General features: G+C 36.5%; 1 protein-coding gene across 4 annotated transcripts in view; it reads left to right on the top strand.

Annotated features, from left to right (window-relative positions):
• The window catches only part of LOC150108248 (protein turtle-like), a 1,021,857-nt gene that overhangs the window by 594,386 nt on the left and 399,573 nt on the right, over window positions 1–27,898 (top strand). Inside the window, exon 14 of one of the 4 annotated variants that reach the window (XM_090390665.1) lies at window positions 6,548–6,917. The exons of the other annotated variants lie outside the window; for them this stretch is intronic. Coding sequence (XP_090246791.1) covers window positions 6,548–6,627 — 80 coding nt within the window. The 3' untranslated portion in view covers window positions 6,628–6,917. Of the gene's footprint in view, window positions 1–6,547; window positions 6,918–27,898 lie in introns of those variants that run through there. 4 annotated transcript variants of the gene reach the window in all.

Here is a 27,898-nt window from a genome sequence, read left to right as displayed (position 1 = left end):
GTCAATGTCCTTCTCATTATTGCAGCAATCCTCTGTGTTATCTTCACCACCTTTGCAATATGTCCCCTAAATTTCAGGTTTATATCAATCATCAACCCCAGATCTCTTGTCTCCCCTACTTTCTCCATTATAACTCCTCCCATAGAATATGCAGCATCCCATCGATGTTTCCCAAACCTCAAGACCTTGCATTTTGCTGCATTAAACTAACATCCCCATTCATTTGCCCATCTATCTAGCTTATTCGAATCCTCTTGCACTGCTACCACAGCTGCACTATTACTAACAATCCTTCCCAGCTTCACATCATCCACAAACAACTGAATATCCCCTTGCAATCCACTGACAATCATTGATATAAAGGTTAAACAATATAGGTTCCAGTACTGAGCCCCATGGGACCCCACTTGTAACCCTGTGCTTCCTTGGAACTACCCCACCATACACAACTCTCTGATACCTATCAGACAGCCAATCCTGAATCTAGTTGACCAATCTTACATCCAGACACATGTGCTGCAACTTAAATATCAGCTTATGATGTGGCACCCTGTCAAATGCCTTCGCTAAGTTTAAGAAAATGGCAGTATATGCCTTTCCCTCATCTAATGCTCTTGTAACTTTATCATAAAAGGCTAGCATATTGCTAAAACAAGAGCGCTCCTTCACAAATCCATGTTGAATCTCACAGATAACATTACCCTCATGTGCCCAATGCTGTATACGGTCCTTCACTACTTTCTCCAAGATCTTAACAACTGATGATGACACACAAATTGGCCTATAATTAGACACTTCCAGTCTACTACTACCCTTATTCAATGGCACTATCTTACCTTCCTTCCATTCCATGGGCACCTTTCCTGCAGCCAGACTTGAAATTTCACCAGGTCAGTTCCCTAGTACATTCTCTCAAAACTCGTGGTGAAATACCATACAGTCCCACAGCTTTGCAATTGTTTTGTTGATAGGAGATTAATAATAATGTAAACTTAATCATGTAGTGCTGTCATAGTAACCTGAACACCACTTAGTGGTATTCATCAGGAAATTGATGATAACGATGATTAATTATCAAATCAAGTGTTGATAAAATTTATTAACTCTACTAACTAGTTTCGCCACGCTTTAACTGTTGGCATCTTCAGGGCACTGACATATAGGCTTAAAACAGTCTCACAATTATGAGTAACTGTAAAACTTACAAGAATAATTACAAATTAAATAGCATCGAACGTGAGTGAAACACATATTGCATGTATAAGGTTAGCTAGTTGTTGCTATGGAATTTAATTAGAGTTTTCCATATCTCTGGGAGTATAAAATCTTGATTTTTGTTAAGGTTAACAGTAGAACGAGCGACTGTGGCTGCTTCTTTGAAAATTCTTGAATGGTAGTTTTCCTCTAATGTAAGGGGAATAGCTTTTGTTCCACTCAATGACATGGTTAGTTGTAGAGAAATGAGACGATATGCCAGAAATGTCCTGTCTGTTGTTTTTTACGTAGCCAATGTGCTCCTTTTGCCTGATTTCGAGGCTTCTTGAAGTGTAACTTGAGCCACATGAGCATGGAACATTATAAACACCAGCATATTTATAGAAAGGTTGGTTATCTTTTAGAGATCTTAGTAGTTTATGAATAGTTTCTATTGGTTGGAATGTTACTCTTATTTTGTGTGGTTTGAGGAGGCTGGTGAGTTTGTTGGAGATGCCACTTACATACAGAATTGCAATAGTTTTTATATATTGAATATCTTCTTGTTCTCTTTGTGGTGGTTCAGAGAAAAGGATTTTATTGACTAGTCTTCTTGGATAGCCATTCAAGTACAGATTATTAGAAATTAATGTTAACTCATCTTGAAGGGTCTCATTGTCTGTTGGGATGCTAATAGCTCTTTTCTTTAACATGTGTACAATGCTGAGTTTATGTGTGATATGGTGAGAGGAGCTGAAATGCAGGTAGCGTCCTGTATTGGTCGGTTTCCTGTAAATCGATAGATTTATGCTGCCATCAATTTGTTTTTTGATAAAGATGTCTAAAAACGGTAGTGTTCCAGAGTAAATTTAATCGAATGATGGAAGGAGTTAATCTTTTTGAGAAAGTCATATAGGTCATCTTTGTTGTTGTTCCAAACGATGAAGATATCGTCCACATATCTGTACCAAATTTTAGGTTTGGGAATAATTTGGGATAGGATTTTGTTTTCGAGGTCTTCCATAAAGAGGTAATTAAAAAACCATCATGATACCAATGAATTACTACGCAGTTTATCAAACCGGCCAACAGATCTGATTAAAGAACTAAAATCCATGCATCCTTTAATTCCGAGACTTTATGGTGTCCCAAAAGTGCACAAAGATGATATTCCTTCACGCCCCATCATTGATGCAATCAACTCTCCTACCTACTTATTGTCCAAACATCTCTCGAAACTCTTAAAACAACACATCCACAACTCAGAGAGTTACATCAGTAACTCAGGACATTTCGTGGAAAAGCTAAAAAGCATCAATATATCGGATAATGACCTTCTAGCTAGCCTAGATGTCACCTCTCTCTTTACAATCGTTCCTGTAGTGGAGGTCATTGACATCTTAAGTACCTTCTTCCCACAAGACATAACCTCATTGTTTGCTCACTGCCTAAATTCTAACTACTTTTCATGGAAAAATAAGATCTACCAACAATTAACAGGCTTGGGGAGCCCACTTTCACCTTCATGTGCCGACCTCTTTATGGAAGACCTCGAAAACAAAATCCTATCCCAAATTATTCCCAAACCTAAAATCCCAAATCAGCATAAATCTATCGGTTTACAGGAAACTGACCAATACAGGACGCTACCTACATTTCAGCTCCTCTCACCATATCTCACATAAACTCAGCATTGTACACATGTTAAAGAAAAGAGCTATTAGCAACACAACAGACAACGAGACCCTTCAAGATGAGTTAACATTAATTTCTAACAATCTGTACTTGAACGGCTATCCAAGAAGACTAGTCAATAAAATCCTTTTCTCTGAACCACCACAAAGAGAGCAAGAAGATATTCAATATATAAAAACTATTGCAATTCCATATGTAAGTGGCATCTCCAACAAACTCGCCAGCCTTCTCAAACCACACAAAATAAAAGAGTAACATTCCAACCAATAGAAACTATTCGTAAACTACTAAGATCTCCAAAAGATAACCATCCTTTCTATAAATATGCTGATGTTTATAATGTTCCATGCTCATGTGGCTCAAGTTACATTGGACAGACTTCAAGAATCAGGCAAAAGGAGCACATTGGCTATGTAAAAAAACAACAGATAGGACATTTATGGCCTATCGTCTCGTTTCTCTACAATTAACCATGTCATCGAGTGAAACAAAAGCTGTTCCCTTTACATAGAGGAAAACTACCATTCAAGAATTTTCAAAGAAGCAGCCACAGTCGCTCGTTCTACTGTTAACCTTAACAGAAATCTAGGTTTTATACTCCCAGAGATATGGAAAACCCTAATTAGATCTCTAAAAATACAAGAAATGAACTTCAACACAAACTACAGGAAGTTCCTTAGCAACAGCTAGCTAACCTTGTACCCGCGATACGTGTTTCACTCATGTTCTATGCTATTTTATTTGTAATTATTCTTGTCAGTTTTACAGTTACTCATAATTGTGAGATTGTTTTAAGCCTATATGTCAGTGCCCTGAAGATGCCAACAGTTAAAGTGTGGCAAAACTAGAGTAAAGTTAATAGGTAGAGTTAATAAATTTTATCAATACTTGATCTGTAAACCAAATATTATTTTACTAATTCATATAATCAAGAAAATAAACCTGCATTATGATGATTAATTATTGTTTTGAGGGGAACAAATGATCTGAAAGGAGGAAAGTATAGTATGAGGGGAATGCATGAAAGACTTACAGATAACAGCAAAAGAGAATAGTGAGAATGTAAAGACAGTGATTCTGTTTTTGCATTATGATAGAAGCAGGTTGTGGAGAAAAGCCATAATTGCAAATGACTCGATGTGTATTTTGTGTAGAAGGAATGGTGTGCAGTCCCTAAATGAATGAAGCTCATGAGTTTGATGGCTGAAAAGACTTATATAAGGCAGATTTTACACTTGGATGAATTTGGTGTTAAAAGTTTAGAAAAAAGTGCTACTAACTGTACTATAACTGGATGCGCAAAATCAGAGAAACTAAAGTTGTTAGGGGAAGGAAGCAGGTCAGGATCTATGCAGGCACCAATAAGGCAAATTGTGTGTGCGCACGCGCGCGTGCGTGCGTGCGTGCGTGCGTGCGTGTGTGTGTGTGCGTGATTGGATAGTTATGGGCCCATGAGGATTATATAATTTATGTATGCTAATGTCAGAACTATTACAAACAAGGAGTTTTTGGCATTGATTAGATCCTATTGGCCAAACATTATTGATTAGCAAGACATGACAGAAAATGATATAATTATTGGTATAGAATTTGAATGCTATAGTACTTTTAGAGCAGATAGAGCAGATAGGATAGTATTACTGATGGTATCAGATGAATTGCATCCTAAAATAATGGGAGTACAACATGATGTCAGTAAGATGAAAAGCAGTTCATTTGTTGAGCTTGTCTGATTTGAGATACAGGCCAAGAGGACAAAGTATAGTTGGCTGCTGCTTTATCCTGGGAATGTAAAAGATGATGTGGGTGATATGAATCAACAGATTAAATTAATAAGTGAAGGGCAGGTAATTATTATGGGTGACTTTAATCATGGGGATATAGATTGGAAGGAGAAAAGTTCATAAGCAGGGTTCCAGAAATCCACTTGCCCACTCCCCACAGGCATTACAGACAAATTATTATTATTATTTTGTGACAACTTCAAAACAGTCCAGAGACTCATTGAGGGAGGGCACCTACTCTACCATTCTCTATCTCCATCAATGCCATCTAATGCTCACCACCACTAGTATTTTTTGTTTGTGAATTGTGTGTGCATTAAAGGCCAATTGTCTGTTTGTACGGAAGGAAAAATCCTGCTACCTCCATATGAGATTGGCTAACTCACCTGTCAATTGAAAAACAAAAAAACATATAAAGATTCCTGCCATCATGACAAGAATCAAACTTAGGCCTTTTCCAATTGAAGGCGCGACGTAGTGTCATCGTTCTTCCAGTTGCACTACAGAAGCTTAGGGAGTGAATTTTCATCCTCATTCTTAAATGCATTCAAAATATATTATTATTTATTATTATTATTTTTTTTTTTTCATTTTAAAACATCATTTCATTTACTGTCAAGTTATTGATGATGGGTGGCTTTCAGCAAATTTATAAAAGCAGTTTTATTTCCAGAGAGGAGTTGGAAATAAAACTTCCTGGATCTGAAATCCTTAATTCAAACATTGCAGCATTCCCTTTTAAAGAATCGCGAAACATTTTCAGTTTTAGTTTTAGTTGCCAGTCTCTAAGAGCATGATATAAAGTATCATCTTCATTTTCTTTTTTGAAATGAAAGACTACAAAAAAATCAAAAGTCATTAAAAATTCTGTCATACCCTCTTTCCCAAACAGTTGTTATGTTGGCACTATCATAACATAACATTGATAACTATTAAACATAAAATTTCATAGATATCTGCTGTTGAGTTCCAGAAATTCTCATTTCTTTCATAGTAGTATTTTATAGTGTTTTTTTTTCACTCCATGCATGCTCCAATATGTTTCACACATCTAGTTTTCATTTGTAATGAAGCAAAAAAGATGAACTGCCATTACATGCTATAGTTACAGCACTTTACTTGAAGTGCACAAGAAAACATTCAAGTTTTTTGTATCATTGTATCATGAGTGCATTTAAATTAAATTAGGTATTACTTCCAATAAAGAAATGTTTAAACAAATTAAAACATTCATTTTGGTTCAATATTAAACTTAAATGTATATATAGTACACACGACATATGTAATAGAGAATTTAGGCAATAGACAACCGGCCAGCCTGGTTGGCCGAGTGGTTAACTTTTGGCTGAAGAGCAGATACGCTCTTCAGCCAAAAAGCTGCAGGTTCAAATCCTGCCGTGGGCATGGATGTTTGTGATTGTCTGTGAAAAATACTAGTGGTGGACAGTAGATACATTGGTATAGATGATGCCATTCGCTGTAGTTGTTGAATTGAGTGGTGGAGATGGAGATGGAGAGTTGTAGAGTAGATGCCCTCCCTCAATGAGTTTGGGACTCCCTGGAGGTGTTAAGTAATAATAATAATAATAATTATTATTATTAAAAAAAATGTGTACTTTTTTCACAATATCATTTCATTAACAAATTAAACCAGTAATTATAAACACACAAATTAAAAGTGGCACAACTACTTAAATACTGTAGTAAATCTATACATCTCATTCTTCCAACATCTTAATTAGGTGCATAGTTGCAATATAGTATTGTCCTAAGCTCATTTTCACAGCTCACAAAATGAATTAGCTAGTGTAATTAAATACTTGAAATTTTGGTATAACAAATATTGTTATTTAAAAAATACAATTGTTTTGCAGAGATGAGTCGGAGTTCATTGCAAAGAGTGAGTCTAGCTCCACATGGAATTCTACCTGCTTTATTGTTGTTGTTTTTGTGAATTTTGATATTTGTCTTTCATATTAAATTATTGTTTATGGATAATTTATATAAATTCACCCTTTGTTATGAACAATAAACGAAAGACCCAAACTTGAGTGGTAATGTGCTGTGTTTTGGCATACATTTTAAACATACATTAAAGAAAAGCATATTTCTGTATAATTAAGTGTAATGCATAGTGAGAATTAAAGAATGTGTTACTTTGTTTTGTCAACAAAATATAACAAAATTTATATAAAATAGACTGATATCTTGAGAGAGAATAAAACTTTTTTTGTGGATAGTTGATTTAAGTTGTATTTCTGGAGTCCTGGTCATATGGGTGGAAGGAAATGGAGTTTATGCAACTTCTTAGGAATGGTTATCTAAGGTGGCATGTAATGGATCAAGAGTGCCTTACCTTTTGATTACATCTGAGGATAATGTGCGGTCTCATAGTAGCGCAATTGGAAAAAAACAGAACGTTGCACCTTTTGGCTGGAAATGACCTAGATTCGATTCTTGTCGTGACAAGGGCAATCTTTATGTGAGATTTTTCAATTGAAGATGAGTTAGCCAATCTCCCACAATGTAGCAGTTTTTTTTTTTTTTTTTTCATTCTGGTTTGCTAAGTGGTTATTTAGTATATCTGATTTCCAGCCAAAAGGCTGCATTTTGAATCCCATCCTTGGCATGGATATTTGTGATTGATTGATTCTCTTCCATCAAGATGGGTTGAGTACTTCATGAGTCCATTCTCTCCACTCTTGTCTTAATAAAGTCTTTCTTGAAAGATCTTGAAGGCTGTTGATCTTAGCAGTTTTCTTATTATTGGTGATCCAGCTTATCCTTGGTCTGCCCCTTGTCTGTTTGGTGGTTTTCCATCCCTGTAGGACAATGTAAAGTAATTATTCACTATAGGCACACTTATAACTGTAGTTAACTATTACTTTGAAGTAACACTATTCAAAAGAAATCTTTGCTATAATAACTAAATTTAATGTAAGGTAATCTCTATTGATTCATTCTGTTTGCCTGTACCATTTTACTCTCTTTTTATTTAGCTTGTCTAATATTAGTTCTTTGTAATTTAGTTCATCCCTCACTATTTGATTGGTCTTTTTCTCAGTCCATTTAGTTTGGTTTATTTTTTATAAGCATTTGGATTCAAATGTTTGTAATTCTATTTCTTCTTTTCTCTTTGTTACCAACTTTCAGATCCGTAGAGGACCACAGGCAATACCATTGAGTTGTATATTTTTAGTTTCAGCTGTTTACTTATTTTATTACTATTCCAAACTTTATTTAGCTTTCCTATTACAGACCAACCTAAACCTATTCTATGATTTATTTTTTTCATATACAGTGGTCTTGCTAATCCGAACTAATAAAAACCGTGCTCGTTCGGATTAGTGAATTTTTCCCCAGGAGACAACAATAACTAGCGTTTAAGACAAAATAATCAGATTCTAATGGTACATTAATTTAATTCTGTAAATAAATGAAGTAACTGATAGAAAAAAGCTACTGTACTGTAATGTAAAACTTAAAAAATAATACAGAACACAAGTTTATTTTTGTAAATAATTTAGTTTGTATGTACCTGTGTTGTTGAGGATTCTGATTTAATAAAATTGCATAGTTCAGTACATAACTTAATTTGCATAAAAAATATCACTTTCTTGCACACAACACAAAAAAGTTTCACAAAATAACACAAAAAAAGTTTCACAAAATAACATAAAAAAGTTTTATTTCTTTGTAAGAAAGTCATTGATTTTCTTTTACTTCTTTGAAGCTAAACTTTTTCGAATGCTTCTTCTCAGAGCTGCATTAGCAATAAAATTTTGTGGAATGGCGTATCATTCTTATTAAAACTGTCAAATGCGTCATCATGTTTTACTTTTTTTTCTTCGAGTTCTTCATCATCATCATTATTGTCTTCTAATTTATTCTGTAGTGTCATATTTATATTTTTAATTTCAGTGTCTGCTTTGATTTCTAATTCATTTTCGGTTCTACTTGCAATCTATTCCATAACATCTGTTTGTGAAATTTCAACATCTGGATTTATTTTTTTAACTAAATTATGCATGTTTTGAATTTCCTCTTTTGGTGTATCACCGTAGTTATCTTGGTAAATTCTAGAAGGCCACAGTTTTTCCATGACGCTCGAATTGCCTCAGGTTCGACGGCTTCCCAAGCAGCAGCAACTGAGAATGCTACATCCTTAATTATTAATAGGGCATAAAATAATAATACATAATAAATAAAAAAAAAATTTCTTTCAAACCGCAGTTAGGATTACTCTGGAGGGTTCAGACTACAGAGGTTCGGATTAGCGAGATACCACTGTAATTTAGATCTTTAGTGATGAGTGATCCCAAATAGTTATCTGTGAAAATACTAGTGGTGGGGGTGGACAGTAGATGCCGTTAGTGTAGATGATGATGATAGTTGTAGTTTGTGGATTGAGTGGTGAAGATGGAAAGTTGTGGAGTGGATACCCTCCCTCGATGAGTCTTTGGGCTCCCTTGGAAGTATCACGGAATAATAATAATTTGTCTGTAACTAAGATAGCTATGTTACTGCAAATTGGCGAGCGTGATCATTCAGTTTTGATCTAGGAGGCAGCTAAACATTTGACATTTTTAGTAAAAAAAAGGGTTACGTGTGGAATTGCACAACTGGTAACTATCGGAAACTTAAAAAATTGCTTGGAGGAGTAACATAGGAAGATATACTTTAGGGGAAAGATACAATATTAGTATTGCATGAGAAGTGATAATGGTATGTTTGAAAGAACAAACACACTAACAGTTCAGAGAATTAATAAATTAGAAATTAAATGAATGAGTTGCAGCAGATCTTAAAAAGAAAGAGAAGTATTTGAAAGAGATTCAGAAAGAAACACCATCTGTAAACCCATGAGCACTATAAAGAAAAGGCCTGAAGAGTAACTAGTATGGTAAGAAAATCAAAATTGAAGTACATGAAGAAATTATCTATTGATTTAGCAATCCAACCGTAATCTGAAAGATTTTTTCAGTATGTGGCAAGTAAAAGAAAGAATGACAAAAGAAATTTTGATGAAAGCAGATGGTACCAAGGTGATTGAAGTAGATGAAACAATTAAATCATTGAGCAATCACTTTGCGAAGCATATTATCATGGTGAAGATATTACAGTAATAGAGATTATTATCATTATTATTATTATTCTAAGACATCATGGAGTCACAGACTCATCTAGGAGGTCCATTTTATCACACACACACACACAGCTCATCACGTCGCACCTTAAACACATTCAAATTCTCTGCAGGCACCATACTCTCAGCAATGCATTCCAATCATTCACAACTCTACATACAAAAACCTGTTTCTCACTCCCTTGCTCACACCTCCTTATACAGATTCCAGGGATGACATTCTCCCCTAATCACTCACCATTTTATGAAAATCCTCTTCAACATTAACAACCCCTTACTAACTTGTATATCTCCATCATATCATCCCTTCTTCTTCCTATCCACTACACTCTACAAATTGCATAATCTCAACTTTTCTTCATAATCAGCATTCCTTAGATCAGAAACTGTTATGGTCAATCGCCTCTGGATCCTCTCCAACAACTCTTATCCTTTTGAAAACCACCTGACCAAATCTGCACATTAATTCATATATAGCCTAATCAAGACCTTATACAATGCAACCAGAATCTTTTTACTTCTACAAGTCAAAGTTCTCTGCATCATTCCCAGAATTCATTGTGTTGTCTTCATAATTTTGGCAATATGTTCTCTAAATTTCAGATCCTTATGCACCATCACCCCAATTTCTCTTATTTCCTCCACCTCCAACAGTATATCCTCATCATCATCATCATCATCAAATTCCTGACATTTACCCTCAAGGGGGGGGGGTGTACAGGATATGATAGTACTACATGAAAAATTTACATCAATACTATTAATAAAATAATAGAACAGATAAATACTTTCAGTTATCTTGGATGTGAAATATCATATGAAGGAGAAAAAGACATAAAATTAAAAACTTCAAAATTTTTACAGATTATAGGGCTGATAAATAGAACACTCAACCCAAATATAGTACAAAAAGAAAAACGCTTGAAGATATACAATACTTTAGCAGTGCCCACATTATTATATGGCAGTGAAATTTGGGCAATAAATAAACAGTATAAACAAAGAATAAAAACAAGTGAAATGAGATTTATGAGAAGAACTGCAAAACACAAAAAAGGAATGAAGACATTTTAAAAGAACTAAAAACAAAATCAATAGAAGAAAAACTAAACAATCATAAACAAAAATGGATTGAACATGTAAACTGAATGGCCAACACCCGACATCCTAAACAAATACTAAAATATAAGCGAATTGGAAAGAGAAGGCAGGGTAGACCTCAAAAAAAGATATTGGATGGATAATGAGACCAGAATAGACCAATATGGTCTATACCCGTGTTTAGTGTTATGATGATGATGATATTACATCATTACTACCGTCCTAACTACAATTTTCCTACAAATCAATCTATTACCTGTCAAGGCTTCAACATGGTCAGATCTTATATTTGTATCTTCTAAGGCACTTTTTTTTCATATCAATCCACCTATATCTTAGTCTTCCTCTAGGTCTTATTCCTGCCAACCTGGCAGAGAACACTTGTTTTGCTTATCTTTCCCTTCCCATTCTTTTTAAGTAACCATACCACTTGAGATTAACTCTGCTAACACATTCCTGGATGCTAACAATGTCAAGTTCTTTGCTAATATCATGGTTTTTAATATGATATTGCCATTGATGCCATCTGTTTACACCTCTAATCTTTCTCAGGACTCTCATATCTGCGGTCTCTAGTCTTTGGTCAAGTGTTTTACTTCTAACCCAGCTCTCAGATACATAAGTTAAAACTGGTTTAAACACTGTCTTGTATACAGCTAATTTAGTGTTTTCACTAATTTCTCTCTTATTCTATATAAATTTATTCAGTTGACTTCCTACCATACCAGCTTTGTTGATCCTGTTGTTTATTTCCATATTTAATATACCATCTTCACTAAAAATCATGCCTAAGTAGCTGAAATGTTTTACTTGTTCTATAGTTCTCCATTCAGAGTGCAGTTTCAGTGTTTCTGCCTATTTTTTAATTGTCTTTGTCTTGTTATTGCTGACCTTCATACCATATCTATTACAACAGTTATTCAATTTAGTCAGGGAATTTTGCAGACTTGTAGTGGATTTATTTAGAAGTATAACATCATCTGCATAAAGCAAGGAGCTGAGATTAACATCTCCAATGTTGATATCAGGCATAATACCACTTTCCTTCATCATGCTATCCATATAGATAATGAATAACAGAGTGGATAATGTACATCCTTGTCTGACACCAGATTTAACATTAAACCATCTTCCTGTACTTCCTTCAATTCTAACTTCTGACTTAAAACTCAAATAAAGACTAAGTGTTGCTTGATACAATGCCCGACTGACACCATACAACTGTAGCGCTAGCGTTTTGAATAACTTCTCTCTTGGCACCTTGTCGTATACGTTTTTCAGATCTACAAAACTTAAATACAGATCTTTGTTATATTCCCATGATTTCTCAACTTTTTGTCGGAAAGTGAAAATCTGATCTTGACAGCCTCTATTTGGCTTGAATCCAGCTTGTTCTTCACCAAGCTTCTCTTCCACAATCCTTCTCAACCGTTTCTCCAGTATACTGGCATAAATCTTACCAGAAAAACTCAGTAGAGAAACACCTCTGTAATTCTCACATTCAGTTTTGTTTCCCTTTTTATATATATGGGTACTATGAGTGCTCTACTCCAATCATCTGGAATTCGTCCCTCTGTACAGGCCCTCTGAACTATGCAGTGCAGCCACTGTAAGACTTTTATACCTCCATACTTGAGCATTTCTGGTCGAATATCATCTACTCCTGAATCTCCAAGGTTTGGTTCCTGTTCTCAAACTCTTTCATTTTTTTCTTCAATCATGTTTGTGTATTTTAATCTACAGTTCACAACCGAGAGCTGCTCAACTTTTATTCGCTTTAAAACTTTCTTACATGTTATTCTTTTCAACATGAAATTCAATTTTATCCTGCTCAAGACTAAATGGTGATCACTTCCAATTTCAAATCCTCTGTACACTCTGGTGTTCTGTACCAGGGAGAAAAACATCACTATCAACAATAATATAGTCAATGAGATGACTTTTCTTATTCTTTGCCTCTCCTCTCTCCATGTGAATTTGTGCACAAATTGTATGTTGGAACATGGTGTTCGTAATAACCAGTCCATGTCCTGAGCAGAAATCCAACAGGTATTTGCCATTATTATTAGCTTTCCTCTTTTCTCCAAATTTTCCCAATATATTTTTTTATGTATGACAATTATTTCCTTCTCTGCTATTTAGATCCCCAACAAAAACCAACTGTTCCTTTTTCATTGTGTCAGTTGTTTTCTCTAAAGCAAAAAATTCCTCCTCTTCTACCTTAGTAGAACCTTCTGTGGGAGACCATAGGTACAAATAAGTCTCATTGTCCAGTTCCCCATTCTCATATTTGTCCACATCACTCTACTTGAAATTGCCTGCCATTGAAGAAGATTAGCCTCGTATTTAGTGTTAAATACTATGGCTACTCCTTCTTTTCCTTGATTGTCATTGCCTGAATATAACATACATTTTGTGTTTATTGCTCAGAAAGAGCTCGCCAGTTTTTGCCTTTTTTTGTTTCAGTCACCCCTATTATATTGATCTGGTACTTATCCAATTCCTCAGCTAACTCCATTTCTTTGCCATTCAGGCTTCTTACAGTACCGATCTTGAACTCTGGTAATATTGAGTTGGGGTGTATTTTAGGGCTTGTTCCAGTAGCTGACTTTTCACTGTTTGTCTTGGTTCCCTGGCAAAAACAACAGGGGGGGGGGGTCTTGTTTAACTGGGTGATGCCCCAGCCAGTATGAAATTTTGTCATGTTGTACGATAAGATTGTATTTTGGTTTAACCAATAAGAATACAATTTGGTCAGCTAAATCCCAAATTGTCAGCCCATCCTCGTTCGTTCAGCATCCATCAACCTAACAGGGTGCACCACGAGAAGGTGAGGATTGGACATTAGGTCAGAAGCCCTGGTCGGTTCTACGCATTCCTTTAAAGGCTATGTGGAGCTCTCCACTAAGTTATACAGCTTTGATCCTTAACACGTTCGCTGCCAACTACGAGTATACTCGTAGTAGGTGAACCTGCTTCACAAGCCAGCTACGAGTATACTCGTAGGACGCTTACCGCCGGGAACGAGATTATTGTAGTGACCTTGAAGAAGCCAAAATGCTTGGCTTGTCGGGCTAGCATCAAAACTGTGTATTCTCATAGACCGTATATGCTCCGTACAAGCCAACTACGAGTATACTCGTAGGACGTTTACCTCCGGTAACGAGATTATCGTACTGACCTTGAAGAAGGAAAACTGCTCGGCGTAGGGGAACAGACCATGCCAAAGTAGCGTGGCAGCGAACGTGTTAAGCACCCCAATCCCCATCAAGAGGAAATTCTACATCCCATCTTTGTTTTCCAAATTCTAAAACCTTACATTTTTCAATGTTGAATTGGCATCCCCTCCCTCCCATGTGCATTCACTCAGTCTGTTCACATGTTCTTGTAAGGTCACATCATCTACTCTACTTCTTATAGTTCATCCCACCTTTGCATCATCTGTAAAAAGCTGTACATCCTCATTCAAATCTTCCATAAAACAGACTCCTGAAGCCTGTACCTATCAGACAGCCACTCTTCAATGCAGTGCACTAGTCTAATATCCAATCCCATCCACACTAGTTTTACTATCAACTGATCATGTGGTAGTCTTATTAAAAGTCACTGCAAAGTCTAAGTATACTACTCTGTATCCATCTCCCATGTCCAGCTGCAGTTACCTTATTGTAATGAGTAAATAGATTACTAAAACATGACCTCCCTTTAGCAAATCCATGCTGTCCATTAAAAATAATGCCATTGTTTTCAACCTATTTCTGGATCCTGATTCTCACCAGCCTCTCCAACACTTTAATCACAACAACTGACACAGATAAGCCTATAATTTGATGCTTGAGTTCTGTCACCTCCCTTATGAAGCAGCACAATTTTGCCTTCGTTTCAGTCCTTTGAAACTTGACCCATTTGAAGACTCATATTAAACAAATATGTCAAGGCAGATGAAAACTCCCTGGCACATTCCATTCCACAGTCTTATTAATATCAAGTTTGCTTAATTCCCCATATACCTCTTGATCACTCACAGTCAGTCTTTCCTCCTCATCATCTACTACTCTCCAACTCTCCATGATATCACATTCACAAGGATGAAAGATCTTTATGAACTGCTATTAAATATCTCAACTATATGCTCTACAGTAGTTGTCCTTATACCATTTTCTCCACCAATGACATCCTACCATAATCATTCTTATTTTTGCTGGCTACATATCGAAAGAACTCCCTCAGAAATTTTTTTGGCTTCATTAGCTAATTGCTACTCATACTTCACTTTTGCTAGCACAACCAGTTACTCTCCTTGTCCATTCATTGTAATCCTCATATAATTGATTATTACCACTCCTCTTATTCTGCCTCCATAATGCCTTTTTTCTCTGTATTGCTTGCTTAATCTCTTCATTCATCCATTTCACACCTACCTTATTTAAACTTCTGACTAAGAAAAAATAAAGATGTGCTGCTTGGGTGATATTCAAGAACTATCTAGTAGAGGCAATGTCTAAATAGTTCTTGAATATCACCCAAGCAGCACTGATCTTCATTTTTTTATTCTTATTTATTTATTTTTTAATATCAAGTCCATACACGAAAGGCCACAATGCCTTTAACACATTAGTGCCATGTGTGGGCAAGAGGAATAGAAGAAAGGAGACATATGTTCACAGTTTGCTTGAACAGCTGAGGGTTATAATCTTTGCGTAAGCAGGGTAGGGGAGACTGTTTCAAAGGACAGAATTAGATGGAATAAAAGAGGAGGCAATGAAGTTGGTTTGATGAGTTTTAAGATGGACTGTAAAAGGGTGTTGCTTAGCAGTGGCTCTTGTTTGATGATTTTGGAGGAGAGTGAAGGAATAATAGTGGTTAATTCAGCAGAGCACTGTCCATGAAAGTATCTGTAGAAGGGACACAAGACAGAAACTGAATGTCTGTAAGAGAGGGATTGAAGTGGATTTGTGAGAGAGGGATCATTAATTAGCCGGATTGCACTCTTCTGAATAGAATTGAGCAATTTTAGAGAGGATTTTGGTGCACCACCTCAGATATGGGAGCAATATTCCATGGCTTGGCATATTTGGGCTTTGTATAGAGTTAGCATCTGTGAAGGCATGAAATAGCATCTTGTGCAAAAAACTACACCAAATTTTTTCCCGGCTGCAGAAGCTATAGTTAAAATATAGTTGTGCCAGGAAAGATTGGAGGTGCAAGTTAGTCCAAGAAGAGACATCTGATCATGTTTAGATATCACAATATTACTGAAGTTAAGGGGGGAGGTGGGCATGTGAGCTCTTTCTAGTGAGAGATCAAACAGAACTGAATGGCATAGAGGTTTACAAGGTTCTCCTTGCCCCACTAGGATATATCTAGGAGATCTGAGTTCAGGTCCCTGGTCGTGGTAGATCTTGAGGATTCTAATACTTGAGTATTAACAGGTTTGCCAAATGAAAAGGAGGAAAGGAGTGTACTGTCATCAGTAAAACTGTGGATAGGATTGGAAGTCTCTGAGAGCAGGTCATTTATATACAAGAGGAAGAGAGTGGGTGAAAGAACAGAACTCTGGGCTGTTGATTGTTTAGATGTGTTAAGAAATTGTTGAGTGTGAATCTCCTTTCCACCAAACTCCTTATTCCATGCTACAGCTCAACGCTGTCTCCTGAGCTTCTCATAATCACCAGCATTATAGTTTCACTTATACCCTTTCTTCATAGAAGTTCTCACATGGATGGCAACCACCCAGATAATCACTTCATGATGACTATCACTTACTGGAGGAAGATTTGATACCTAATTTATAATAATATCCTCTGATGAGATGATCAAATCCAAGATCCTCAATTTATGGATTTGTGGTAGTCCATATAACTGGGGGGGGGGGTCTAGAGTTATAAGGTTCCATAAACAAAATGTACCATTATGACCAATTGTGGATAGCATTAATTGACCTACATGCAAATTATCCAAACATTTAGCCAAAGTGTGCTCACAGAATATACTGGCAACATACCTTCACACACACACACACACAAAAAAAAAAAAAGCCCACTTTAAATCAGTATAGAAAACCTTACATTCTAACACTACCAGAAATCACACCATTCCCTTTCCCAACAATATGGGATTATAAAAACCCTATATAAAAGGAAAAAATTAATAATTTCTGCTAACAGTGCCCTGACTACTAAACTTGACCATATCCTTAACATCTTAGCAAATGGCTACAGCCTCTGAAAAATCCAAAAATTATTAAAACCATGTCACTGCAACCTCCCCAATCCCTTCCCTCCTTCAGAGCAGAAATTACTCAAAATCTATGACCATTCCATATATTTGGGACACATCCAAAACTCTGACAAAAATCCTAAGGAGATATGACCTTATAACCAGTTACAGACCACATAAGAAATTGACATCTCTTATCCACTCCACCAAAGAACAGCCATATCCCCTAAACCTAGGAGTATACTAGGTCCTTTGCAGTTGCAGACTGTCCTACTACAGCCAAACAGTCAGGACAGCTAATATCAGAATATCTGAACACAAGGACTGTTGGTTCCACCAATACAGCCACTCAGGACTTACTGACCATACTTTGGACATTCACCACAGGATACGCTGGAAGAAGGCCACACAGCAAATACAAGTTTGAAAGGCAATTCCTCGAATCTGCATCAGCTCTGAAAAACTTTCCAAACCGTAACAAATCAGAGTGTATGAGACTGCCCCAAATTCAGGAAGCATACATTCTAAGATTGCCAGCCAAGACTGCCCAATTTAGTCCACTAGGGGGCTCCGTTTAGGACTCTAGGCTGACTTCTGTTGCCTTTCTTCTGATCCATTTGTCCGGTGTTATTGCCTGCATGCACATTATCATTGTTGTTTGTGATCCCTGATGATGGCAATGTAACATTACCAAAATATAGGAAGATATTAATTAAAGTATTTTATAATTAATATTCTAGTATATGTTGTTATTTCCTGAAAATTTAATAGAGTAATGAACGAATAAGCCTGTCTACAAGAATTTTTGAGTGAATGAACTCAATCAATGCAACTGTTTAATTTCCCTTGTTTTGATACTTCTAGCATTCATATACAAACATAATAGCTCATTCCTGGATCTATAACAAATTTCATTGATACCACTTATTAGATGTGACTTCTCCATACTTTCCTCAAGCCTTTTTTTTCCTCCGTACTCATCCCAGAACCTTCTTGAAATCCAACTGTTTTTCCTGCATCCCAGATCATCCCCTCCCTTTTTTGCCTATGTATGCATTCACATCCTCTTGAAGTATCAAGATTTTACATGCTGTATTCCCCTTCCACCCTGAGTCTACCAGTTTCTCTGCTTGTCTTGCACACTTGTTTTCTCATTCTCTACACTCATGCTACCCACTTATTCATTCATAAATATCACTTCAGTCTCTCTCTTTCTTTCCTCTCTGCTCTTTCACATCGCTTCTTACTTGCCAGAATCCATTTTCTGCACTCATTACTCTGTCTTCCAGCAGCAGTCTCTCCAAATGACTCACATCAAAACCATTCAAATGCAGTCCATCACTCTTATATAGTTCAATTCTTCCTTCAAACTCATTCCACATATTAACAAACTGCGCACCTTTCTCTTTACACATATTTCTGCTAATATATGATTCATAATTCTTGCTCTCTGCCTCATCTCATCTCTGTTGTACCTGGGCAACACACTGACTCCCTTTCCTATCACACTATTATCTTTTATTTTTCTCAACAAGAAAGCATCTCTTATTTTTATATTTTTGTTTTTATATCCTGATATCCAATCTTACATTCTCTTTGTTCCAAGTCAAGTCATTTGTCCTTACTACTACTATTACTATTACTACCATCTCCATTGCTTGTTTATACCTCATATCTAACACCTCAATTACTATATTCATTTTACCTCCAGGACAACAAATCTTGTGCATCTTCTTATTTACTATACCTCTAATCAAATTGCTATATGATGCCACTTGCGGATCTTTTGTTACCTTTTTCATACCAACATCATTTATTTTCATCTTCTTCACTCTTCCATACGTATCTACAGTTCTCTTCATTTCACTCTGCATTTCACTCATCTTCACCAACTGAGCTTTCAAATCTTGTCCTTTTTTTGCTATTTCACTCTCATTATTTTATTGCCAGTCACATACAGACTTTTTCAATATCAACCCTTCTCACCACCTTACCATTAATTGCACTCCATTTTTCAATGTCATTATTTCCCAGTTTATTGTTAATTTCACTCTGTTTTTTAATGTCATAAACTATCACCCATTTTATCATCAAACTTTTTTCTCACTATCATTTCTGCACACTCTCTGAAAATTCATACAATCTTCAACTGCCATGTCAATTACAATGCCATGTTCCCTACTCATGTGTAAGCAAGTTTCATGGGCCATCAGAATATCACATTTCCTACACACACACACACTGGTTCTTTTCTCTTATTCAGCCTCTCTACATAAATATCCACAACATCTTTCCATGCATACATATTACATTCATGTCACCATACCATTTTTGAGAAATCCATGCATTTACTTTATTTGTCTTCCGCACAGATATACGCAATGATTTTCCTTTCACTGCCATGTTGTATCAGTGTGCTAATAGAAACAATGAATTTATGATAATATCAGCTAAGAAAAATATCCAAACACCATGTTCCACACCCAAATATCTCACAATATTAATTAATTTACAATTATTTAGACAGTATTGGCACACATTTAAATATAAAATTTACTTATCTTACTGCAGCCCACATGATAACAGATGTTTAACTCAAACCACCTAACTGACCTATAACCATTTCCCTTGTTTCTGATACAAACATAACAGCTTATTCCAGGATCTATAATAAGTTTCACTGTATTAGATGCTACTCCTCCGTACTTCTCCATGTCAGTTATGATGCCATGTTCCCTACTTGTATTTATACTATTTAAATACATATTTCAGCAAGTCTCATTGTCCATCACAATATCACATTTGCTACTTATCCCCCCCCCTCATTCTTTTCTCTTATTGAGCCTCTCATCTTCCCATGTCTCTCAGGTCTCCAATATGACAGGGGTTAATGTGGACTTAGGGTAGAATAAGTTGAGGTACATAGAATATTACAGAATCCTGATGTAAATACAGCTGTGGGTTTAAATGGGATATCAGCTACAGAATTGGTAGTGTCTTTGACTACATTGTCTACTCAGAATCTCAGCTGTGGTAGAGGCTCAAGTGATTGGAAGAGAAAATAGTTTCATTGCATAAAGGAGATTCCAAGACAGAAGTAGCAGATTATCGACTAATTAGCATTGTAGGAGTGGTGGTCAAGTTATTGGATAAGTTGATTAAAGACAGAATTCAGGAATGAGTGGATAGGTCCATTGCTTTCTTGGTCTACTGACTAGTTTTTTTTGTACTTCGTTTCCAGTCGCTTGTTCATTTAAGTATTTGATAGGAAACTGCATGGAATTCTGATACATAAATTATAGGAAATCGATATGTACATGAAGTTGGTGATGTGGATAAGAGGGTGGTTGTTGGAGAGATACCAGACAGTAGTTTATTCAGCAGCAGAGTCCTGATGAAGATCTGTGACTAGTGATGTGCCACAGGACTCTGTACTTCTTTCACTACACATTATTCCCGCTTTTCCTATGCAGGGTCCGCATGTTACTTAGATGCGATTTCTTTGTTAGTACCACTCCCAACTGACCTGTCTCCTGGTCTGTCACTGGGGGGGGGGATATATTTTCGGCTGTAGAGGCATATGTTCACAGGACCGGTTTGCCTGCTTGCGGGATGAAAAACACCAGATAAACTGGCAGAAAAACCCTACTGTCTGCTACCACAGGGCTCTGTACTTACTGCTACTTAATTTTTTTTTTCTTTCTTTTAAGGTTATATGGTGATCAGCATTCATATTTACAAATTTAGGGACACAAAACATGTGTTGAAAATTATTATTTTACTTATTATTAATAAAATAACACTTGACGTTTCGACCCCTCTATTGAGGTCATCATCAGAAAAATACATGTGTATATGATGACAAGCTACATACTCTTGCACTCTACAAAGGTAAATTGAATCTACGTTGTTAATTGATCTTTTACTTAGCCTGACTTCTAGTGAAAAAAAAAAAAAAAAAAACACAATAAACCCTGCTAAAGTCCTCCCATACTAAGCTTTTCTTCAGGACTTGTACAGTTCAGGTTGCTATACTAAGATTTTCTTCTGGACTTGTACCGTTCAGGTTGCTATCGAATGTTAAAAAAAAAAAAAAAAAACCTTCACCTTTTCTTTGGCTTGTTTTGATTGCTATAATGGTTGTAAATGGGCCATCCACATTCTTGGAATGGTCAGACCATCGTTTTTGTTCAGATTAGGATTGTGTTTGAGTATTTCACATGCTTCTTTAAATTTCCTCTCGAACCAAGTTTTGGTGCAGTGTAGGGACTTGGTACCTTTCCAATCAATTCTGTAGTCTGTCTGGAGTGCATGGTCTGAAAGGACAGTTTTTCCAAAATGGAGATATTTCCATTTTGGAAAAATTGTAATTTCTCTTAGTCCTTCCTAATTGGGATGGTTTGTCCTGTTTCCCCTATGTATGGTAAATTACATGTGCATTGTATTTTGTAAACTCCTGGGTGGGCTCAGTGTGTAAGAGGATCTTTGGAAGAACTGAGTAGGTGTCTTAATTTTGTCAGGGGTTTAAAGGTGGTTTTGATGCTGTATTTGTGTAGTGTTCTGTCTATTTTTTTTCTGAAATGCAACATAAGGAATGGCATTCTTGAAATCTCTTTTGTTTTTAGTGGTTCTCTGTGGAGGATCTTGTGAATAGTTTTTTTTATGTGTCCATTTTTTATAAATGTATGGTTGATGATCTCATATTCCTGGTTTAGAGCTTGCTTATTTGAACAAATAGTTTGAGCTCTGTGTTTAAGGGTGCTTATGACACCTAGTTTGTGTGTTGGGTGGTTGTAAGAATTTTTGTGTATGTACTGGCCTGTGTGTGGGTTTGCGGTAGACTGATGGTAGACATACCACAGAATTGATTGGAAAGGTACCAAGTCCCTACATTTCACCAAAACCTGGTTCGCGAGGAAATTTAAAGAAGCATGTAAAATGCTCAAACACAATCCTAATCTAAACAAAAATTACGGTTGAACCAATCCAAGAATGTCGAGGACCCATTTACAACAATTATAGCAACCAGAACAAACCAAAGAAAAATCTCAATACAAGAAGACTTGGTGAAGTTTTTTTTTTTTTTTTTTAACATTCGGTAGCAACCTGAACTGTTCAAGTCCTGAAGAAAAAGCTTAGTACAGGAGGACTTCAGCAGGGTTTATTGTGGGTTTTTTTTTTTTTTCCACTAGAGGTCAGACTAAGTAAAAGATCAATTAACAGTTTACAGCTCAATTAAGTATCAATTAACATATGCGTGTCATCAGTAGTTAGTAAGATCTTGGAGAAAGTAGTGAAGGACTGTACACAGCATTGGGCAGATGAGGGTAATGTTATCTGTGAGAGTCAACATGGATTTGTGAAGGGGCGCTCTTGTTTTAGCAATATGCTAGCCCTTTATGATAAAGCTACAAGAGCATTAGATGAGGGGGAAGGCATATACTGCCATTTTCTTAGACTTAGCGAAGGCATTTGACAGGGTGCCACATCATAAGCTGATATTTAAGTTGCAGCACATGGGCCTGGATGTAAGATTGGTCAACTGGATTCAGGATTGGCTGTCTGATAGGTATCAGAGAGTTGTGTGTGGAGTAGTTCTAAGGAAGCAGAGGGTTACAAGTGGGGTCCCATGGGGCTCAGTACTGGAACCTATATTGTTTAACCTTTATATAAATGACATTGTCAGCGGATTGCAAGGGGATATTCAGTTGTTTGTATATGATGCGAAGCTGGGAAGGATTATTAGTAATAGTGCAGATGCGGCAGCCCTACAAGAGGATTTGAATAAGCTAGATAGATTATTATTATTCCTGATACCTCCAAGGAGTCCGAAGACTCATCGTGGGAGGACATCTACAACTGTCTCTACACCTAACCTCTACTACGAATCATCTCCATCAACGCCATCTACCGCCCACCTGTAACACCACCACAACTAGTAATTTTTGTCTGTAAATTGCGTGTGTTCTGAAGGGCTGATTTGTATGTATGCGGGATGAAGAACCCTAGTGTCCGGGAGAAAAAACCCTGCCACCTCCGTATGAGATCGGCTAACTCACCTTCGATTGAAATCGACCAGATAAAGATTCCTCCCGTCGCGACGAGAATTGAACTTAGGCCTATTCCAGTTGAAGGGCCCAATGTACCGTCGTTCTTCCAATTGAAATTTAGGGGACATATTGCAAAGGTGGTGAAGGTAACACAGAGGATTGCTGCAATAATGAGAAGGATGCTGACCTGCAAAGATAAAACAGTTATCATTCCGTTATATAAGATCCTGATCAGACCACACTTGGACTATTGTTCTCAGATTTGGTCCCCAGGATTTGAAGGGGATAAATTAACTGTGGAAAGATAACAAAGATGGTTTCAGGACTGTACAATGATAGTTAGGAGGATCGGCTGAGGGAATGTGGACTGCAGAGTTTGGTGGATAGAAGAGGGAGAGGTTACAGGGTTGACACTGGGGAGTTCTTTCGCTTGGTTGAACATCAGGAAGGAGTGATGACAAGAGGCCATCCCTGGAAGTTCTGAAAGGAAACTGTGAGCAAGATGGTGAGGAGTGGTTTCTTTGTATGGAGGGAGGTTGAACCATGGAATGTATTGCCTGATGGAGTGGTGAGAGCGAGAACAGTCAATGAGTTTAAGGAGTGGTATAATAGACTTTGTGTTTCTTGGGGGGGGGGGGCCTCCTCTCGATGAGTCTTGATAGACTTTGTGTTTCTTAGGAAGAACCTCCCACGATGAGTCTTTTGACTCCATGGAGGCCTGAATAATAATAATAACAGCATAGATTCAATTTACCTTTGTAGAGAGCAAGAGCATGTAGCTTGTCTTCATATACACATGTATTTTTCTGATGATGACCTCAGTATAGTGGTCGAAACGTGAAGTGTTATTTTATTAATAATAAGTAAAATAATCATTTCAACACATATGTCTTGTGTCCCTAAATTTGTAAATATGAATACTACTTAATTTGTACATTAATGTTATAGAAGATGATCTGAGAGGAAATATTCAGTTGTTTGTAGATCATACAAGATTAGGTAGAGCAATAGTCAATAAAGATGATGTTGATATTTTACAGGATGACTTAAATAGACTTCCAATATGGGCAAGGGAGAGCAGATGCCAATGTAATTTGAAAAAATGTATGGTTATGTATTTTTGAGCAAAAAGATCTACTGTGTGACATGTTGATGGAACTGCACTGCAGGGAATTGATGAAGCCAGGAATTTGTTATACTGTTGGATGGAGAATTGGAATTCAGAAGCTGTAGTGCAAAAAAATTAACTAATAATTGAAGAACACTCTGACATTCAGAGATAAGCAGGTTATTATTCCTTTTTATAATGCTTTGATAAGGCCTCATTATGGATTATTGCACACAGATTTGGTTGCCTGTGTTGAATCTTGGAGATGCTAAAGAGGTGGAATCGATTCAGAGGTGAGTGACCAAGATGGTGGCAGGTCTCTATGATGTTCCATATGAGGAGAGATTGAAGATTTAGAGGCTGATTAATTTGTAGATAACAGGGGGGGGGATATATGATAGAGACCTATACAATTTGTTTTGGGGGTGGGGTGAGTTGTAGGATTGATGTGGAGGAAATATTTCAGTACATAAGTAATGTGAGGAAAATTAGGGTTCATCCATGGAAATTAAGTAAGAGTGTGGTAAGTAAGTGTGTGAGGACTAATTTTTTGCTTGGAAAGTGGTGAATAAGTTGAATATATTGTCACAGTCAGCTGTGAATGCTTTGTTGGTGAATGAGCTCAAAGCAAAATATGACAGGTGTTGTACAGCCATTGATGGTTAAAGTTGATGTAATGGACCTCTTGCAATGAGTCTATGGACTCCATGGATGAGCTCATATGTAATAATAATAATAATCATTATGTTTTAGTAGGATCTTGCCAGTTTTAGTCTTTTTTGTCTCATTAATGTCATTAATGTGGTACTTTTCCACTTCCTCTGCAGGAAGTCTGATTTCCTTTCCATTAATACTTCTTATGTTGATAGTTCCTATTTTCAATTCTTCTGATGTTTTTTTCTTTTTTTTCCCTCCTTCTTGATGATGGGTTTGAGTTTAAATTAAAAAATTTCAATATTTTCTGATGACCTGATACTAGTGCTCAGAAAATATAAAAACTCAAATCTGGCATGAGCTATTGAAAGAGAAAATCAAGCTATAAAAAAAATAAATAAAATGACAGAAATTTGTAAATATTTATTCAAATTTAATAACATATGCATACACACACAGAGACAAAGTCAGGCTGGACTGGTTGGCCAAGCATGCAGTTAGCATGCCCACTCTTCAACCAATAGGATGCAGGTTCAAACCTGCATCCTATTGGTGCATGGATGTGGTCATGAATGTTTGTAATTGTCTTTAGGTGGGAGATGAATTTCCTCGCATACATGCAGAGACAAAGTCAGGTCGGCATGGTTGGCTGAGCAGTTAGCATACCCACACTCCATTCAACAGGTCACAGGTTTGCTTCCTGCCCTGGTAATGGATGTTTGTAATTGTCTTTAGGTGGGAGATGAATTTCATCATCACCTGGTGAGAGACCACCTCCCTGCTTACTGGAGGCTTGAAGTGGCTTGAAAATTTCCATGTTTGATCTCTAGAGCAGGGTTTCCAGACTATGTAAAAAAATTATAAAAGAATATATAAAATTGATAAAAAAAATGGCAAAAAAATTCTTATCCCACCCACAGTACAAAATGTACCATAGCTTAATAACCTTTTAATTATGCGGAGGTTTCTGTGGTTAAGAAGTTCAATCGAATTATTCCAGTTTTGTGACCACATGTTTATTAAAAAAACTGTTTTTTGAAACGAAACAAGTACTAAAAAACAACCCGACAAGTTTCATTAGTCGTCAGACTAACATCTTCAGGGGTAAAGATAACTAACGGTTTCAAGCACAAACTATAAGAAATTATGAAAAACAAGTTCATTTGTTGGTATTATGAACATCAAAAAAGTTCGTTAAAAAAACCGAATAACAGATCTATACAACCTTTAATGCATGTTAGCTGGAAACAATGCTATTTGATGTCGCGTTCTGTGGTTCACTTTCACTCTGTCCGAGGTCTGAACTCGGTAAATTTTTAATAAACGCTGACCAAACTTGATTTAAAATCAATCCTTGATTTTTGTTGCATTGCGTAGGAATTTTAATCATATTTGTTGTCTTTGAAAAAACCAAAAAACCTACAAAAAACAGAATTCGCAGCCCTTGCAGAACTCAAATCAGACAAAAACATAGTCATAATAAAAGCAGACAAAGGCAATGCAACAGTGAATTTAAACTCAGAAGATTATAACGAAAAAATGAAAAGCCTTCTTGAAGATTCCAACACCTACACAGCATTAGACAGAGACCCCCCACTTGGTGAACTCGCAACAAAACCAATGAACTTATCAAGAATATACCAAATTGGTCTGAGGAACTAAAAAGAAATTTACAATCAAAACACCCAGATATACCACTAAAACCGATAGTAGATGGAAGGGGCTCTCTTACCTCGAATCTATCAAAGCACCTTACAAACTTGATTTTACCACATATAGGAAAAACACCATTATTCATTAAGAACAGCACAGACTTCATAGAGAAAGTAAAAGATATACACATAGATCTTTCAGACATATTAGCGAGTTTAGATGTGGTCAGTCTTTTCACAAAGATTCCAAGAAATGAAACAGTAAGCATCCTAGAAAATCTCTTCCCACTGAACATTGTACAGCTCTACGAACATTGCATAAAAAACACGTTCTTCCTTTACCAAGACAAACCCTGGGAACAAAAAGGACGAGCAATGGGTTCACCCCTCTCACCAGCTCTAGCAAACCTCTATATGGAAAATTTTGAAAATAATGCTCTACAACACTGGCATATCAAACCAAAAATTTGGCTCTACTATGTGGATGATATCTTCATCATTTGGCCAGGAACAGCATTAGAACTGACTGCCTTTAAAGACTATCTTAATTACTTACATCCTAACATAAGATTTACTCTGGAACTAGAAGAAAATAAAAAACTTCCTTTTCTAGACATCCTTATAGAAATAAATGAAAAAAAACACAGATTATCGTTCTCCATTTATAGAAAGCCAACAAACACAGGAAGATTCCTTCATGCTACCTCACACCACCATCCCAAGCAAAAAATAGGCCTAATAAAAACCTTAAGGGATAAAGCATAGAGCCTTCCCATTACAGAAGAAAAGCGGAAAGAAGAAATACAATACTTAACACAGATCCTACAACTGAATGGTTTCAAAACCAAGACAAGAAAATTCTCAATACAGCACCTACAAGAAACTTAAATAAACAAGACTTCAAGAACGCAGTCACCCTTCCTTATATCAAGAATGTAACAGATAAATTAGCCAAACTTCTCTACAAGTATAACATAAAAGTGACTTTCCTGCCACTTGAAAAAATATCAAAATCTCTTCATCCTCCGAAACCTCCACATCACCCAGTGAAAAAACCAGGGAGTTATAATATTCACTGTTCCTCTGGCATCTGCTATGTAGGCCAGACGGGGAGATCTGGAGAAATCAGCATGAGCGAATATGAAAAGGACATACAAAAAAAGAGAGAGAGAGAGAGAACATAAGTTCTCTCTCTCTCAATGTCAATACATCTGTGGGATTGGATGGTATACCAGCTCGTGTTGTACGAGAAGCAGCTAAAGAATTGTCAGTACCCTTGACCATTTTGTTTAATT

This window comes from Typopeltis vanoorti, chromosome 3 (genome assembly GCF_054136105.1).
Source record: "Typopeltis vanoorti isolate ZY-2024b chromosome 3, IOZ_Tvanoo_1.0, whole genome shotgun sequence".
NCBI lineage: Eukaryota > Metazoa > Arthropoda > Arachnida > Uropygi > Thelyphonidae > Typopeltis > Typopeltis vanoorti.
This window is presented reverse-complemented; position numbering and strand designations above follow the sequence as displayed.